Below are 19,646 nucleotides of genomic sequence, written 5' to 3'. Positions count from 1 at the left end.
ATAAGGTCTAGGGTGCTTGTAATCTACAAATAAATTAAATTTGAGTACAAACCAGTTTAATCCCATCAATGTCCACATAATTAACAACTTAACCTAATCCTAAACACATTACTTGATAATAGGTCCCTCTGAGTTTAATGGATTGAGGCATAATTAACTTAAATTCAGTCATTCTTCTGGGCTATTTAAGAGGAAACACAACATCCTCTAAAACCGTTCTCTGATCAGTTGTGCTTCTCCAACAGTGCTTATTTTTAACTTGAAACAAAAATAAAAATATATCACAGCTGCAAATGCATTTATTATTCAGTGATATGATGCAATCCGGGTACACCTGGATTCGGAAATGAATGGGGAAGTCACTGCTTGGCTTATGCAGAAGCCACCCAGTTCTGTGAACCATTAATCAAACTGAGCCAAAACAATCTTAAGCCAACACATGTAACATTAGCAAGTATAAAAATGCCATTGCTTTGGCATGGTCATGGTATCAGATCATTATCAACAAAAATGCAGCACTGATTCTCACCAACCATACAAACAGTTTGATATTCACTCAGCAATGGTTTAACTCATTAAAACTTACAGAAAAGACCAATGCTTTGCATCTATATTTTAAAAATTAATTTTCCTAAGTGCTTAAAGTCTTTCACATACCTTGCCTCAGTGCTCTTTACAACAACCCTGTAAAGCAGGTGAATGCTATCAACTCCATTTGTTGTGAAGCAGCTGGGGGAGGGGCTGCTAAGGCTAAAGTGAAAAGGCTCAGGCAATTGCGGACATGGAAAATGTCTTCCATAAGCCATTGAGAACTGCTTGACTGACATATAATCCACACTGAAGCCCCTTTCCTTTGTCAGGTATAACTGTTGTGGCACTTTCCACTTAAGCAATTGCCACGCAGAGAGCATCCTACACAATACCGTCTCTTCCCTCTTCGTATTATGTCCCTGTGCTATATTACACCATTTAATTTGGGATATAAGTAATGAAATTGTGGGTGGTTCTTAAGTCACACACACGCACGCACACACACACACACACACACACACGAGTTAGTAATCTCAAAAGTTAGTGCCACACATGACTGTTATTGGTTATAACTGCATGGTAAGTAAGCAACATTTTAAAGCCTCCTTTTTGGTCTTGGGTGCACACATGCACTCCTGGGCTAAAGAGTGTCTTGTGGCTTCCACTCCTTTGCAGGTGGCTTTTCTGCTGTTCTTAATAGCATTCACTTCTGTTCATTCATATCTCAAAATGGATCCTCAAAGAGTGGAGTTGTATGTTCAAGTAATCTGCATTGTAATTATCTATGGATTTTCAGCTACTATGAAATTAATAAAGTCATGATTCTGAACTGCAAACCTCTGCCTTATGTTCAATAAAAATTGGTAGGGAGGGAATAAACATGGTAGAATATTTATTATTTACTTAATTAAAAGATTTTGAGGCTGCTTTTCTGGACAAATGTCCACCCAAAGGTGCTTATAATCAAAATATGAAAATATGAAAAGAAGAATAACACAGTTCAGCGTTCAGTAGAATGGAATTTCATAATTGAAATGTTAGCAAAGGTGGCATGGGTGCAGGCAGTCTAATAATAGCAGGGCCAAACCATTTGTAGTTTTAAAGATTAACACCAGTACTTAAAAAAAGGGTCAGAAACTTGCTGGTGCAGCTATTATAATGTGCAGCTATTATAATGGAGGTACTACAGACCTTACTCCAACAGGACTCTGGAAGCTGAATTCTGGACCAGATGAAGTTTCCCAACCATATTTAAAGGCAACCCCACAAATAATGCATTTCCACAATCTGGTCTGGACATGAACAGAAAAGGGATTGCTGTGTTGTAACACAGTCCTCTCCATACAGGGGTGTGGTTGGCAAAGCAGTCAAAAGTGGTAAAAAGCATTCTTGGTAACTGACCATCATTTGGGTTTTCATAATCGTTGCCAAATCCAAGAGTACCCTCAAATCACATGCTTAGTCTTCCAGTGTCCAACAACAGCTGTAAAACACCTTTCAGAGCTGTGGACCTCTCTGCCCAGATCACATTCAGATGGTTATGATTCAACTTATTTCATGCACTGGTTTAGGGTGTGGATATAGTCTGATGCCTCTCATTATTATCTACTTGAAGAACATTTTGGCGTGAGGGGAAATAAATATTCTGTTTGGTTTTTCCTTTCTGACTCCTGATAAACACTTCGTGAACAGAATGCTCTATTTGCATACAATGCTGTGCAGCAGCAAGGGCAATACCTAAATCTGCTCCATCTGTCAGAAAAAAGAGAATGACAATTAACTCTAAAAACAAATCCCCCATGGTGAAAGCTGAAGGATAATGGAGAAAGGATGTAGTTCAATGCACACAGGGGTAGTGGCTTAAAACCTGCCAATAAATGGGATAAAATAGACTAGATGTGAATGGGTTCAATCATCCCTGACCATCACCACAGAAGCAGGAGAACAGGAAAAGGCATCTGACATTAAGCAAAGCTACTGAAGTCCACTGGTATGCACTGGGCAGTAGCACTTAAAAATAAGTCAATGTACCATGGTGCAATGGGTTGGTGCATCTGGCTGTAACCAGAAGCTTGGTGGTTCAAGCCCACCCAGGGATGGCTGTGGGTAAGACTGCTGTGCTGCAGAGGGTTGGAAGGTCCCTTCCAATTCTATGGTTCTATTATTCTGTCCACTTCCATCCCCATGAAAAATGAATGGGAAAAGGGCTCAGTCATTAAGCAAAGCTGTGCAGGCCCACTACTGCACACTGAATATTCAAAAAATTGTCAGTAAAGTAGTGGATATAACTTTCTTCCAAAAAGAGCTTTTCCCACATGCCCAAGGATGAAGCGGGTGCAGGGGAGAGAAAGGTGGAGTAAAGGTTGCCAAACTACTCTGACATGTTTGAAGCCATTCCCACCAGTAAGAGTGACAACAGAACAAGGTTGGTTCTCCATGGGAAACAGCTGTGCAGAATCTCTCCACTCCCAAATAATCCTAAAACAAGTATGAAGAATACCATAGTAAAGGGGCACAACTAGCACAACAGCTATAAATTGGGACATGCCTCATGCAAATCACAAGCAAGAAAGAAGCAGCAGTACCATGAGGAAATGCTAATATGGGCTGAATCTACCAAATGTGGATTTTAGATATACAGTAAGACCATAACTTACACAGGAATTACATTCCAGGGATTGTACATAAAGCCAAAATCTTGTATAGTCAAAACACACTGGGTGCAATGGTGGGTGGGATTGCCAAAGTTTTTTTCCCTGGACACCCCCCCTTTCTTTTTTTTAAACAAATTTTTTTTTTGCCAAATACATACAGCCGAATGCACACAAGTTAGATGCACATAAGTAGCAGGCTTACTGTACTAAAAATTAGTATAACGCATGTTCCTATGTTCCTACATCTGAGACATAGCATTTTGTCCAAGGTCACCCACCAAGTTCATGGCTGAGATCAGATGCAAATATTTGAGCCAATGGCATCCTAGGTCACAGGACTACAACTTCACTGGCTTCACTAAGGTGGATGTCATTAGCAAAATGTATGCCTGGATCCCTGCTCAAAGAAATATGTTTTGATGTCACAGTACAGGTTTGTCACAACACAGATGCTGCTCTCCCATTGCTGAACTGCACAGCAGAGCAGATGGAAAGAAATGTAATTTGGTACACCGCCCATGGGAAATGGTGTGACATTTGCCCCTAACACCATGTAGTCACAAGCAGCCCCTTCGGAAGAAATTCACAGCAGAACCTCCACAATGAAAAGGGCATGCATCTTCAGGAAAGGGGAAGAATCAAGAATAATGTATGTTGCTGGTGGCATATTTCCAGCAGAAATAACATGAATGCAGACTTTTTTTTAAAAAAATCCTTCCTGCTTTCATGAAAAGTGGGCTCTGGCAGCATGAAGGTCAAAAGGGTTTATTGCAGTGTATCATCAGCTGAATGTGGAGGGGAAAAATACCATCAAGTCATGGGATCCAATTAATAGAACATAAGAAATACTCAACCAGATCAGACCTAAGGTCCACTTAGTTCAGGATTTTGTTTGCCCACAGTGGACCACTAGATGATTCTGAACAATCCCTGTCAGAAAGTGAAAGCAATGGCTTCATCTTCGGCAGGACGCTCTGCATCTGAACATGCAGATTGCTATTAGCTTTACGAGAGTCATTTGAGTGAACATCAAAGAACCCAAGTCCAGAATCGGGTCATCTGTCCTGGATGCTTGAGTTGAGATTCCTGCATTGCAGGGCACTGGACCAGATGGCCCTGGGGATCCCTCCCAACTCTACAGTTCTATGCTGCTAATATTCCTCACCCTTTTTCAGCAATAGCAGACTGCCCCTTCTACCTAAGCATCCTGCGTTCACAATCCAATTCAATTAGAATAATTATTTTTAAATAAAACATAGCCTCAAACTTATAATATTGTACATCTAAAATTATAGATTTTGGTTTCAAGTAAGCATTGCCTTAACACCAAAGAAAACTTTAAAACTATTCTTGTTCAGATTAGCAGTTTGGGGAGGGAAAGATAAGAGGCAAACACACTATATACATAATTTAAATATTTCTAGAAGCATCTTGAAAAAATTGCTGGCCGGGGTGGAAGATCCGCAATGACACTCACACCCTTCCCCTGATAAACCTGCAGTTTGGTCTCTTGGGAAGTTTTTCTAGTAATAAGAATTATGGTTGCAAATTGTGGATTCCCAGTGGATTGTGCTCCTGATGGATCAGAACTTCCTGCCTCTACTTTATTGCCCCTTAAAACCCACCACATGGAAAGACTGCCTTAGTGCGTTTCATGATTGGTCCCGGTCTGTACATCACATATTTCCTTTATTCATATTTAGAGACTTACTATGGCCACATCTCTTTCTCTATGTAAATATCTACATAAATGCTCAACAACTATTAACTGTTGCCAAAGCACTCAGCAGTCCAGGCACACCCTCTCCACTTCTGCACCACCGCTAGCCTTTCTCGCAGACAAAAACCCTCGGGATGATGCAGTTTAAATTTTCCCCTTCTGTGCATTTTTCTTCAGAAAAGGAGGACATGGCCCATTGTCACATTTAATTATGTGCCTGTTCTAATTTTGTAATTTACATAACTGGATACACACACATAAATAGGCCTGCAATTTAATTCTAATGGAGTTCCACAACTAAGCAAGTTAAGTAGGTAGATTTTCATCTCTTTTATGGAAATTATAAGTTAAAGCATTCTTAAGAATGGTAATGAGCTCCTAAATATAATTGTATAGGTAACAAACAGGCAAATTTGATTTCCTTCTCCAGCAGAGGGCCAAAATGCCAACCCTGTTCCTCTACTTTTGCATTCCAGATTGTTCACTCCTTCTGATTCTCACTCATGTAGTCAAAAATATGTGACAGTTCCCTACTGTTTATAGGAGTATCTCTACTTCATTGAAGACATTCAAGCTGTTCTCATTCCATCTTAACAGGGAACCCTCTGAGCTGCACTTTGTGGGAGGAGAGGAGGGATCTCAAACAGACAATTCTTAGCATTGTCACCAAACTACAATTCTCAAAATGAAGCCACAAAAGTGATATCAATCTGATACAAGTCTGCAGTGTGAAATATACCCTATGGTCAGATGTTTTTAAATACTAACTTTTATAATATAATATAATATAATATAATATAATATAATATAATATAATATAATATAATATAAATCTCAGGGACGCCGGTGGTGCTGTGGTCTAAACCACAGAGCCTAGGGCTTGCCGATCAGAAGGTCGGCGGTTTGAATCCCCATGACGAGGTGAGCTCCCGTTGCTTAGTCCCTGCTCCTGCCATCCTAGCAGTTTGAAAGCACGTCAAAGTGCAAGTAGATAAATACCTTCCAGCGGGAAGGTAAACGGTGTTTCCATGCACTGCTCTGGTTCGCCAGAAGCGGCTTAGTCCTGCTGGCCATATGACCTGGAAGCCGTACTCCGGCTCCCTCAACCAGTAAAGCGAGACGAGCGCTGCAATCCCAGAGTCATCCACAACTGGACCTAATAGTCAGGGGCCCTTTACCATTTTATTATATTCTCATCTCCACTGTTTCAGGATGAAACTTGAAAAGCTTAAGTGAACAGCAAAACACAGGGTTTTTGTTTTTAATTTAGGATTTTAAACAGAAGGAAAACATTTTGAAACTAACTAAAACCAAGCAAACTGCTAATCTGAACAAGAATAGTTTTAAAGTTTTCTTTGGTGTTAAGGCAATGCTTACTTGAAACCAAAATCTATAATTTTAGATGTACAATATTATAAGTTTGTAAACTGAAATACTTTTATCATTGCCAGTAACTTTTTATCCAAAATGCTGAAATAATGTTTTGGATGGAGTGGCCTGCACATATTCACATCATCATTTCTTAGTATGCTCTGTTTTCCAATACTTGGAATAAATGAAAACAGCAGCAAAAGGGGGACAGCAGAAGGGAAGCCCCTCCCCAGTCCAAGACTTATTCCCCTGCGGAGAGCCCCACTACCAGAAGGAAAGGCACTCTGTAGTGCATCAACAAGTTGGAAATTAAAATAAGGCTCCACATCCTTGTGCGAAAGCTAATGCCATCAAAATCGGTATGTCTTACTTGAGATGAAACACATTTCAGATGGGAAAGTTAATGTGAGATATTGTACATTGCTCCTCTTTCCACACACTCAGTATTCTTTTTTCTTATTTAACCAGTGCTGGGGTCTCAGGTGTTACTCAGTGGCTCTCAGGACCAGGGGCAGAAATAAGTGCAAAACTTGCTTTATCACCTGATATGTTCTGATTTTAAAAAGTGGAGATGGAGACTAAAGGAGTCTGTGCCTTGCCCTTTGGGATTCTGGCAAAGGGAAAAACAAAACAAAGCCAGGTCAGGCCATAGTGGTGGTTGTTTTTCTGACTGGCTGACAACCCCACGAGCAACAGATTCCAGCAAGAACTGCATGCACATGACACTGTGTACTACAATTTAGAAAAGAAACCTTGATCAACATTTTTTTCAAGTGGAATGGTTCCTGAGATTTATTAAAATTTTCGATTAAACTTCTAAACTGAGCATGCAGTTCCTAAAAATACTTTAGCTGTGGCTGAAAGAACCAAGCATATTGTAAAAGACATTAGAAGTAGAGAAACCTGCTTAATACTGAACTAGACTATGAGATGGGCAGCATCTCCCAAAGACTCAGAAGTTGCTCTACCCTGAGTTTCTGTTTCAAAACTAGACCTGCCAGGAAGGAACCTCAGTATATGCAAATAATGTACCATATCATGTAGCTATGGCCCTTCTCAATTTTCTCCTATGAATACAGCTAAGTCCTCTCTTCCTTGCAAGGCACCATGGTAGTTCAGGCAGGCTTCTCAGTCTCATGCTTTACTTTAGATTGCCTTGCAGTTTGGCAATTTCCAGGTCTCAGTGGGCAGCACCACCTCAGCTTTTGCAAAAGTGGCTTACATGCAAGGTGCAGAAGACTTTGATTTGAATGAACAGCTCATTTCCATTGCCCAGCAACTGATGCAGAAGCATCATAGCAGGGGAGGAACAGGCTGCATGGGACTGCTCCCCCCCCACACATGCATGCCTCTCTGTTCACCCTCCATATGCAGAGTTCTTTGTGAATGGTTCTTTCACGAATTGGTTGGAGGTGGTTTTGCTAAAGTAAACATACACAGTACTAAAAGTACTGAATGAATTTTCAACCCTTCTACTCAGCTTTAAGCCACCTTTCTCCCTCAAATATTTTAAGGTAAAGCTGGAGAGATTTGGGACCTTTTTGCACTGGGTGTTGATGTGCTTCCCCTGAGTGTAGTATTTAGTTGCTTAAAACACAGACATCAATCCGCAATCAAAATGAAAACTAAATCTCTATCGGAAAACCAGGGCAAGGGGTCCGCAGTCTGTACCTGCAATCTACCTATCAACAATCCAGCCTGCTCTTCACCACTAGTTTCCTGAGTTAGATGGAAGTGAAGATGGGAATTGCGTGCACGTCCTAACATACAACAGCAAGGCAGTTTCTTACCTGACCTTGTTAGGGGTAACCAACTTGGAGAGGATGGTACTCTTGGACATAAAGTTTCTTAGGTGGAGTCAGAACAAGGAGTGCAGTCTGACAGCTACTCTCATTTTGGGCACAGAGAGAATGAGAGAGAAGATGTTCTGTCCAGGGGGGAAAACCTATGGGAGGAAGCAATGGTGAACAACATTTCACAGATTGTGTCATTTTAGGGTGGGACTCCCAAACTAGGCCACGCTCACAGTTAGGGAGGAAATCACCAAATGGTGAAAAAATCAAGGAAGCATTTCAGTTTACATGCTTTGGGGTTGTAAATTGATTCATATTGTATGAACCGAGGATTTGCAAAGAACATATTGGTGATCAAGGGGGGGAGTTCTAATTTACAAAGTGAGACCACCCTACCCAATATTTAACCTGGCCAATTTCTAGATATTTATTCAAGTGCTTCCAATTTTATTTTGTTTTTCTTTTATGGGCCAATGGATAAATATCACCGGTAGCATTAGGAAGTTCAAAACATACTGGAGACTCAAAGCCTATTAAGGAATTCAAACCTATTGTTTTGAAAACATAGCAAAGCCCTGGATTTCAATATCAGTTTGTGTGTCATGATTAAAAATTCCTGCATTGCAGGGGGTTGGACCAGATGACTCCCCCCCCCCCAACTCTACAATTCTATGATTCTATTACTCCCCCTGCCCCACCCATAATGATTATTGAGAGTTGCTATTAAGTGAATACTGTTCTGGAGATCTCTAGCGTCCTAGCTCTCTCTCCCACAATCACGCAGATTGAAGAGTTCAGTGGTGTTCATATGATGCCAGCTCCATTATCATGTAGGTCAGTGAATTAGCAATTGTCAATCTATGGTGACATTAATGACCTAGATCCCAATCATGGAACTGAATCATGAGTGTTTTATATTTGTACAGATTTCTATATTACTTTTTGGTGAGCCAATTTGATTTTTTTAAAAAATAAATAAAAAAAAAGATAGGATCTTTTACAATAATTAAATGAATATGAAACCACTGACAAGATCCAAAGTGAGAATTTGTAGATCTCATTGATTTCAGTAGCAGAGATTTAACAACTTAACATTTTCACCAGGAAAGTTGAAGCTGCAGTTCTATCGCCCCTTGGAGGGATTCATCAGACTTCCCTCTGCAATGCCGAAGCAAGAGAGCGGATGTCAGATGACCCTTCCCACCGCCACAGCAGCTCCCACTGCCCTGGTTCTACCAACATCAGGAGGGTCAAAAGGGGTGGGGCATCACGGAAAGAGTGGGAAACTCTTGTAGAGCTGGAAGGGACTCGGAGGGTCATCTCATCCAACCCCCTGCAATGCAGCCTTTCAACCCTGACACACAAACCTCAACCCTGGGAGAGATCCATGCCAGCTCAGGGCATGCCATAAATCCACCCCATTCATTGTTTTCAGTGGAGGGGGCTGCTTTTTAAAGGGGAAAGGACACTGGAAGACTAGAGAGCTCCACCGGCTTTACTTCCACTCTGTCAGTGTGTGACCCAAGCAGGACATTAGTGGGCAATTAAACTGCCTTCGGTTTCCTCACCACAAGCAGCTTTAAGATTGTCCCACCAGTCTTTGGACCTAGAACGCGCGAAATATATTTTCCTGATTCTGAGCACCAGTGCAATCACATGTCTTTATTGCGTGATTCAGTTGGCAACTGATGGCCCAATTCAGCAAAAGCCAAGGTTTCGTAGATCTGCTCAATGAGGCATGAATGGAAGGAAACATTTCCAGCAATGAGGCAGTGTGTGCCATAAGCCGCCCCCTCACCCCCCCATGCTAGACTCCTGCTTTGTTCCTATACAGTGGTACCTCGGGTTAAGAACTTAATTCGTTCTGGAGGTCCGTTCTTAACCTGAAACTGTTCTTAACCTGAAGCACCATGTTAGCTAATGGGGCCTCCTGCTGCTGCCACGCCGCTGGAGCACAATTTCTGTTCTCATCCTGAAGCAAAGTTCTTAACCCAAGGTACTATTTCTGAGTTAGTGGAGTGTGTAACCTGAAGCGTAACTCGAGGTACTACTGTAACTCGAGGTACCACTGTAGTTCTCTGGAGTGGTGCTGGGTTATTAAGCTCTGCTCTCAAGACCAGGTTCACAACTTGCAGCATTATGCCTATAGCAGTCATTGGGCAAATTAACCATGTGAATGGCAAAGATGAAACAAATTTGAAATGCAGAATTTGGCTTCATAGCTCAAGCATAATACTGAGCTTGAAAGTGTGAATTTAGGGGGGAAATGGGATAGGTGGCTTTCACATGTATGTAATGGAATGCAAGAGACAAATAACAAATAATGGATACTATTTTCTGGCACTAAAATCCAAGTTTCAGAGATTGAGAAAACATTGAATCTTGAAAGTAGATTTGTAAACTTTAAAACTTTTATCATTTCCAGATCTGATTTCCCAATCTAAAACCTTAGAACTTTATGATATGATACTATTTATTATCTCTTCCACTCTGATTGTTTTGGTGTACATATGGTAGCTGAAACACACAGAGTTTGCCTCATTCTCTTCAATTAGTCAAGGAACAACTCATGCATTCAGTGGAGATTCCTTCCCACAGAGAAACCTCCAAAATAGCCTCTGGGAGCATGGAATTCCTCTTCCACTTTGAAGCTCCATAAAGCATGTCTCACGTGATAAGAATTCAGATTTATTTTCTTGTTTAGTTTGGCTGATCGGATTACATGTAGAGTTTTTTAAGCTGTTTATGATTTCATCTGCATTAGGTATTTGATAATGAGGCTGGTGCTGTGGATTTTGCAACAGTAGCTGGAAGCTCTTTTCCCTACGATGCTGCTGATGGTTTACGTCTAAACTGTATTTCCTATCAAAGCAAAGCATCACAAGGCTTTCTAGAGACATTTTAAAAAATCTTACTGTTGGGCAAGAATGGAAGAATTCTAAATAATGAAGGCTTACCTTCTTCCAGACCCTAAATCAGGCCTGCAATTGTGAAATTTTTAGAGGTGAGGTGAGAGACCCCTGTGCCTCACTCTTCTCCCTCTCCTTTTGGTGAAAAGCAGTGACCTGACACTCTACACCCCCCACCACCACCACTACTGCTCCCAGTAGAAACAACACCAAGTGTTAAGTCCCACATGTCTCTTCGTTGTTTCTAAACCAGGCCTGTAAAACTTTTGATCCACAAGGCCAAACAAATGTGGTCCATCAGTCCTGATTTGTTGCCTTATTGGGACTACAAAAAAGGGGAAGCATTTGCCAGAGCACATCACAGAACAATGTTTGGTGGACCACAAGTGGCACCGGCCAGCCCTAAATCACACTCCATGCAGGTGGGGAAATATATCCCCAACACGCCCTTTGGGTTCTAGGCTGAAGGGAAGCTGGCTCCCTTCAGTGGCCTAATCACCAGTTAGCTGAGAGATTGAATTGGTTCCTACTGGATTTGAGGGTTTGGAATGCTTTCCTTCTTTCTTTTTCTCTTTCCTTTTCCCTTTCTTTCCTTCCTTCCTTCCTTCCTTCCTTCCTTCCTTCCTTCCCTCCTCTTTTCTAATTTTACCTTTCCTACTGTTTGGATACACAGACTACCTAGATAAATAACTGGAATGTTTCGCTTTGGAGCACATCTACACAGCAAGCTTATATTGGTTTTGTACCAGTTCTCCTGTCCAGTTCCTAAAATAACATGGAAATTAAAGTTTAGTGGTGGTGCAGATCGTTTTCTGTTAGAGATAACTATATCTCCCTATGGAACTTCCCATGATCCCTTGAGGTAAAACTAAAACTATTTGGACGTGATTCAGCAGGCATTATTCTCAAGCCCCTGATAATAACCACATGAGGGAGGACACCGGAGGCCCATACACATTTGCCCTGCTGCTTTGCCCTGCACCAGCCCTCTCTCCCCGCAAGACTGTCTGCTTGTTGAGGGCATGTCCACAATGGGGCAGCCTGCTGACTGCATGTAGGTTATTCCTGTGAACTAGGGCCCTGAGTATTTGGGGTTCCAGGTCCACCTACATGCATCCAGTGGGTTAAGCTTCTGTGTGCGAAGGCAGGGAAAGCGCAAGTGCTCCTGCCATTCTCCCTCACTCAGTTATCACATTTGGCAATCCCTGGGCTGCCATTATGGGAGGATGGGGAAGTATTCCTGCCTTATTTTAGATTGCACATGGTTATGCCTTTAGATGGAGACCTGCAGAACAATGCCAAATCCCAGCAAAATGCTAGTTAACAAAGCAGAGTTCAATTCTGGTAACGCGGCTTGACGAGGATTTTTTGTGGGGGGAGCACACAGTCTAAAAATGAGGCACAAACAAAATGTCAAGCTGAACAATTTCCCTTAAAGAGTAGTAAACATATGGAGGGAGCTGCTTAGTAAGGCCAGTGAATCAGAGAGCATAAATAAGCTTATGAGACAGCTAGACATTTTAATAGAAAGAGTAGGTAGAGACTTCCTTCAGATAGCTAGAGTGAAGATAACTTAAAGGGGACATGCTTGGTTATTGCACAAGACTTTCTGTCCCAATGATTATGCTTTCTTTTCCACAAGCTTTTTCTCCTTTAGGCCACCTGCCAAGATTTATCAAAGCACCCTCATTTTTTATTCTCCTTGCTTTATTTACATTTACCAAGGAGGCTAGCACAGAGCAAATATTGCTATCTGTGGAGCTTTCTTTTTAAGCAACATTTCCTGAAGAGCAGATATTCTTGGGTTTTCTTCTTCATTATTCCTTCGTTTTCAACCAAGCCTTGTCAAGTGAGATGAGAATAGGGACTGTGTTTGTTTAGCTGAGCAACTGGAAGATTAAAGCAGACACACACTGGCATTCCCAAGGATTTCAAGCCAAGTTAAGAGATGTGTCTTTTATTTTATTTCTCTTCTACAAAGTTTGAACATCACAGGCAAATGATAATAATATGGCTTCTCTTCTGACCCACTGATCAGAAAAAGCACCGTGCTGGACCAATACAACCTGAGAGCTCAGGGGAGCAGTGAGATGCCTGAGGCATCTTCTGTTCTGATCAAAGCAACTTTGCATGTGATGTGTCTCCACAGTTTGAAAGAATGACTCTTGAAGTATGTGGTGTGACCAGTCATTTGCTAAGGGAGGTCATAGACTTTGTGATCCTAAAGTTCAGGGTCACTTTACATGTGGCAATGTAGAATGAAAGTGTGTATATATAACCAGTGCTGTTTTTCTAGAAAAATAGATGCCAGAGCTCACCATGAACTTCTCCCTCATTCTCTTAGAATGGCAATGGCCCCCACCTGAGAGGGGCCGCAGCTGAGCTCCACTGAGCAAGTCACACACCCCACCATGTGCAGCCAACAACAGCTGACTGCAATGTATAAAAAGATACATAGCCACAGGGCAGGAGCTGATACATCCCCAGAAAACTGTGAAATGATCCTTATCTGAGCTCAAAAGAGGCGGCTTCCCTTTTCAAAGAATGCTGCAGAATATGGCAGTTGGTGGTTGGGGATACTGGGACCCTGTTACTCCAGGACAGGGATGAGGAACCAGATGCCGCTGGACTACAGCTCCCATCAAATCCAGCAACGATGGCCAAAGGTAAGGAATGCAGGGCAAGACTATACTAGAATGAGAGGAGCCATTCAGGTCACTTCTTCTGGTTTGGCTGTTACCATTCTGCTGGCTTGAATAATGCCTCCATACACAAACACACCAACAGACTTAGAATTACAAAAAATTCTCTTTAGCGTTTTATTTACTTTCACATATGCTAAGGAAATAACTATTAGTCCTTATATTTATAAATGTGTGTACTTTTCTCCAAAACTAAGATGCAGCAACCTCCACAATTCTTTAGTTATGTAGCCTGGGAAGGGAGAATAATTAAAGAAAATTCAGGGACAATCTGTTCTCAAAATGGTATCGGAAATCATTAATGATGCACAGCCACACAATGAGTTCAGCATTATTAAACCCTTGGTGCCTCTTTTCTTTAACCTTTTAAAATATATTCTTTCTCATTTCCTGTTTTTGAAGATGTACTGTAAGGGTTACTGTTACTCCTTGAAGTACATCTGTAAAATACCTTCTCCTACTGCAGGCACCCTCAGGCATACATTCTTCCTGGGTATCCATCCAAACACATAAAACACACAAAGATTAATCTTTCCATCTCTTAGGTATTTAGAAGAGTAGACCAGCCCAATCTACACACCAAGGATGAAAGAGTTAATACCAGCTGTTTGCACGAGCTGCTTCCAGAATATGGTGAAACACTTTGCCTGAACACTTTGCATTATCACTCATATAAGCAAGAGTAATGGTTGACTAAACCTGGTTTATTTTTATTTTTTAAATATTTTGCTTCGTAGGACAACTTGCAGGGTTCTAAGTGTTGTTTCTTCTAACAGCGTGAGCCTATTTTTTTATATATTATATTGGTGTGACCTATGGACCACTTTCTTCTAAGCCCTGCAGAAACCTTGAAATTGTACTGCATGCAGCCTCCACCTTCCTCAGCTCACAGCCTGCAGCATCCCAACCATAACTCATAACTTTTGCCCAAATTTTGGCAAGCAACTCTGATCAATAGGAAGAAGTAAGAAAAACCCACCTCTTGCCTGCCCAGCCTGATTTGGGATATAGTTTGGACAGACCATATTATTTATCTGGATACATGAACTAGTATTCCTCAGTAGGAATAGAAGTCAGCTGCCTCACAGGTGCCACTGGTGAGTGCCAGGATTCTGTTTCTGGGCCTAATGGAACACATGTTGGGCATTCCCTCACCTGGTACCTTCCAGATGTTTCAGACTAACTCTCAATAGCCCCAGCTAGCACTGGAGAACATGAGAGTGAGAAAGGCTGATCACATCCCTCAGGGTCTCCAAAATGGATGCAATTAGACCAGAAGAATCTATCTGCAACTCTGAACATTTCTGACTTTCCTGTTGATTACATACAGAATTAAAGAGGGCAACACTTTCCATGATATTTAGGGAAAGCAACATATGGTGGGCATATCCTGTTCACCAGTATTTTGACTTTCACTCTGCTTTTTTGCATCTATAGGCATTGTCCACTGTAGGTTTCTTCAGCCACTGCAATAAACAGCACTTGCAGAAAAGCACAGTTGTGGGTTCTCCTATTCATTTAAATGGAACTTGAGAAAAGAAAAGAAAAGTACTTGGGAGATACAAGCTCATGTATTCTGCAGACAGCAAATATATAGACAGCATGTACAAGGTTGTGGACAGGGAGATGAGAATCCCAGATTCAACTCCCCATTCAGCTTTGAAGCTGTTTTGTGGCCCTTGGACGAGTTTCAGTATTTATTCATTTATCCTACTTCACAAGGTTGTTGTGAGGTTAAATTCTAAATCTTCTTCAAGGAAGGCTGGCATAAAAATGTAAGAAAAAATTTACAGAAATCTCTTTAATTTTCCTACAAAATCCAGCAGATTTCTTGTTGAAGCAAGGCTTTTAAAAGCTACTATGAATTTCAGTGTAGATAAAATTTGATGGCAGCTAGGAAATGAAAAAACCCTTCCACACTCTTTCCCCAGCAAACGTAGTGAAGCTTTTAAAAATGTCCCTCATAATGCCAAAATATATTCTATCTGGCACAATTCTTCAACAGCTGTACAACCCAAGCTATAGAACAGTTTGGAAGTCTTATTCTGTATTTTTCATATTAAAATAAATTAGCAGGTATATATGTTAGAAGAGATTTTTTTAGAGAGAAATATTTACACAGAATAGTGGTTCAATTATAAACCAAGAGATGCTATGCAAAGGGGGGAATTTGGCATCTATCATTTGGAAAACAAGGTCATGAGGTCCTCCCTTGAATGAATGAGGAATAAATTACAATGCAGCATTCTAAATATTCTACATGGAAACAAAATCTTACTGCATTCTTGACATGATCAAGAAAATGAAGCCAAGCGTGCATTTGCTGATGAATGTGGTACAACTCTGGCTGTGCTGGAGGCAAAAATCTAGTTCTAATTAATCACCAATTAATAGAAAGCTTAGAATGTGTTTCTGCTTAATTATAAATATAGCTTCTCATTAAGAAAGACTTAATTAATCAATTTTTAAAACATTCTCAGTGCTGTGAATCATTTTCCACACAACATGCTGAAATGACTAATGGAGATGAGAAACCAAATTCAAAATATTTCAGCTGTGTTCCTCCTCACTGCTTGGAAGCGAAATGTACAACACACACACACACACACACACACACACACACACACACACGGACACACAGCTGATATACTCAGTTTAACTGGCACTGATAGGAAATAATGGGTTTCTTTTGAAATAAACTTACTCTTAGCAAAAGGGAGCATAAACCAAATCATACACAGACTTTGGCGAAACAGAGATGCTTTTGTCTCTGTAAATATAACCCAGTTGAGAACAGTCACTGCTCTGCTGTACATCACTCTAGCAGTGTCACAGGCACCTGTCAGTAACTTCTTTGTAGCTTGTAAATGAAATGATTTACTAACTAGGGGCCAGATCGTGGGTGTACCAAGGATCTGCACAGCTTCCACTTATTTCAATGAGACAGGGGTTTTCAAACTGCGTTTCAGGGAACTCCTGGGATTGTTTGGAAACTTGTCAGGGGCTTTCTCATGAGATTAACCATGGTGGACAAATTTCTCTGAAAGACAACTTGCCCCCGGAGACTAACCTTCCTCTGCCATGTTCTAAAGTGAGTTCTAAAGGGCCTGGAATGGTGCCTGGCAGGAGCTGTGTATCTCAGAACAGGATACAGAATCCTCCATAACAGGAGAAGCCAATGCAGTGCCCTCCAGATTTTGCAGGACTACAATTTCTATCATGCTGACTGGGGCTGATGGAACTGCAGTCCAGCGACATCTGGAGAACACCATGTTGCCCTCTGCAACATGCATGAATATCTGGCAGGTGCTCCGGGTTCTCAAGCAGGCAAATTAACGAGTGTGTTGCAAGAGGTTGCAATTAAAAACCAACAAACACGGCAAAGGAACAGATTGAGGGCTCGAGTTAGAATCCACTGAAAAAATTAGAACCTGCATCGCACTAGCACTTGGTGGAGTGAGCCCTGTGTCGTGATTTGATCATTTAGTAGCACAGGCAACTCCTCATTACACATTCTCTATTTGTGCACAACTGTGCACACAGATGTTGCCAGGATCCGGGAAGTTGAACCCGGAAATGGGGAACACCCTGGAGAGGAGTCCTGGCTCCTGAGGAGACCCTTCCCAGGGCCCGAAAAGGACATCCTCTTCAGTCTCCTCGAAGGTTCTTCCCTGCCCAGCAGCTGAGCTGACCCAGGCAACTCCCCATTTTATGAGACTTTGCACATGGGGGTTCGGAACACAACCCCCGACTCTTGAGGTTGCCAACAATGTTTTATATCTGATAATGAAATCAATCTTGGAAACAAAAAAACATGAAGCCACCATTAGTTGGAGTTGGTTCTGATTTCAAATGTTTATCCTGCCAAATTATCATAGCAAGTGAAAAAGGAAAAGTATAACCATACTGTGGCCATATTTTTCCACACAATAAATGCAGCTATCACATAATATCTTGGGTCCCATGAGCTTTCTAACCATGAGTCTGTTGTCACAATTAAGCATTTAGGCAAGGAATATTCCACCGATGTGGTGGAGAAGGGCAGATGTGATGATCAAACCATTGCTCTAACTGTGTAAATCCAACTTCACTCTTCGGGACAACACTAAGGAAAAAAGGCAGCAGGCTATCCATTTCTAGAAGTCCTTAAGAACATAAAGTCAGGATCCAAAGAGCTGCTTTGTATACACCCGGTGAGATTTTTGCTTTTTCTGTCTTTAAATATCAGGCCCATATGCCATATCACAAGATACTCCCGAAAAGTCCCAAGGGCTCTTTGCAGATGCCTCTCTGGATCCCCGGGGGGAAACACCACTATTACTCGTTAATACATGGCTTGTTGGGGCTGAACAGGCATGATAACTGTCTGTTCCAGTTTCTAATTATTACATACGTATGTGTATATACACCAGTATATTTATATGTGTGTGGTATATGCATACAAACAGAGAGAGAACATGTTTGTGTGGCAAGTTGGCTGGAAGATTTAGTGCTGCATCTGATAGCATTGGGCTTGCCTATCTACTGCCAGAACAGAAGTAATAGGTTTCTAATCATTGCTTAAGCTGCAGATGTAGCAAGCGGTGGCTGCTTCACTCACCTGGTTCGAGCGGCTGGCTTTTAGTCGAAGTCGCTTTCATCTTGAGGGCCTCTCTAACCGACATGTCACAACAGGAGCCTTTGTTGGTATCCTGGTCACTGTCTGCTTGGTCACTGTCCCCATGGCCACTGTCTCTCAAGCTGGCTCTCTCAGGGTCCTTGAATGTGGAGCTACTGATATTTCATGTATGGAAGGAAAGAGAACAAGAGAGAAAGGGGAGAGAATGTGTTAAACTTGTATTTATTTTCCCCCACCCCATTTGAATTGTTCTTTCTGGCAAAGGAATTTCTGAATAGGATGCAAATGGGGAAGCCGAGAAAGTTATTTAATAGGCCTTACCTTTGAACAAACTGCTGCCTGCTGCCCATGTAATTGGGCTCTGCGGGAAAATTGTCTGTCTGTGAAAGAGAAGGAAAAAAAACATATCTAGTTGTACACTGGACAAATCTCCTGCAGAGCAACAAGATTTCCTAGAGGAGGAATGATTAATAATTCAAAAATAATTTTCCCCACCCCTTAATGTTCAGATTTGTACATTTTAATTAAATTGCAAAATGCTGGTATATCATTATGCACTCAGAACAATTAAGTGATACTGGCCCACAAATTACCTGCTAAAACAAACAAGGAAGATTTACATAAGTGACATTGAAATATGGCTTGTAATTAACCAAATACTAAGCTCATCTTAAGCTTTGTATTAAGGCAAGTTCAGATCACCACATTTTGTTCACAAGTATTTACTGTTATGTATCACCTTTTGCAGGGACGCAGGTGGCGCTGTGGGTTAAAGCCTCAGCGCCTAGGACTTGCCGATCGAAAGGTCGGCGGTTCGAATCCCTGCGGCAGGGTGCGCTCCCGCTGCTCGGTCCCAGCGCCTGCCAACCTAGCAGTTCGAAAGCACCCTCTAGGTGCAAGTAGATAAATAGGGACCGCTTACCAGCGGGAAGGTAAACGGCGTTTCCGTGTGCGGCTCTGGCTCGCCAGAGCAGCGATGTCACGCTGGCCACGTGACCCGGAAGTGTCTCCGGACAGCGCTGGCCCCTGGCCTCTTGAGTGAGATGGGCGCACAACCCCAGAGTCTGTCAAGACTGGCCCGTACGGGCAGGGGTACCTTTACCTTTACCTTATCACCTTTTGCAGATGCAGTAGAAGCTCTCTTGACAAACAGCAAAAAAAAAAACAACAACAACCCCAGCTGGAATATTCATTTTGATTTATAAACAGATGTTGGAGAAGGTTCCAAGCTAGCTAGTTTTAAGCCCCCTGATATGATAGATTTCAGCCCCCTGCCCTGTCCACTGCAGAACTATTCAGCCATGTAGCCCCACAACCTTACTTGATTGACTGCAGTCTGAATGAAGCA

At 41.8% G+C, this 19,646-nt stretch overlaps 1 protein-coding gene across 13 annotated transcripts in view; it reads right to left on the bottom strand.

Moving 5' to 3' along the window:
* PCDH17 (protocadherin 17) overlaps positions 1-19,646 on the bottom strand; it is a 135,060-nt gene that overhangs the window by 63,109 nt on the left and 52,305 nt on the right. For 7 of the 13 annotated variants that reach the window (XM_083737792.1, XM_083737787.1, XM_083737788.1 and 4 more), the window contains exons 2-3: positions 18,620-18,678; positions 18,281-18,453 (exon numbers count right to left, since the gene is read on the bottom strand). In XM_083737792.1, coding sequence (XP_083593918.1) covers positions 18,281-18,453; positions 18,620-18,678 — 232 coding nt within the window. Of the gene's footprint in view, positions 1-8,066; positions 8,222-18,280; positions 18,454-18,619; positions 18,679-19,646 lie in introns of all 13 variants that reach the window. The other 6 variants (XR_014563918.1, XM_083737795.1, XM_083737796.1 and 3 more) reach the window with 3 other exon arrangements.

The sequence above is a fragment of the Podarcis gaigeae genome (genome assembly GCF_964106915.1).
Source record: "Podarcis gaigeae genome assembly, chromosome: 4".
Classification (NCBI taxonomy): domain Eukaryota; kingdom Metazoa; phylum Chordata; class Lepidosauria; order Squamata; family Lacertidae; genus Podarcis; species Podarcis gaigeae.
Note: the sequence above shows the minus strand (reverse complement) of the source record. Positions and strands in the feature narration are given on the sequence as shown.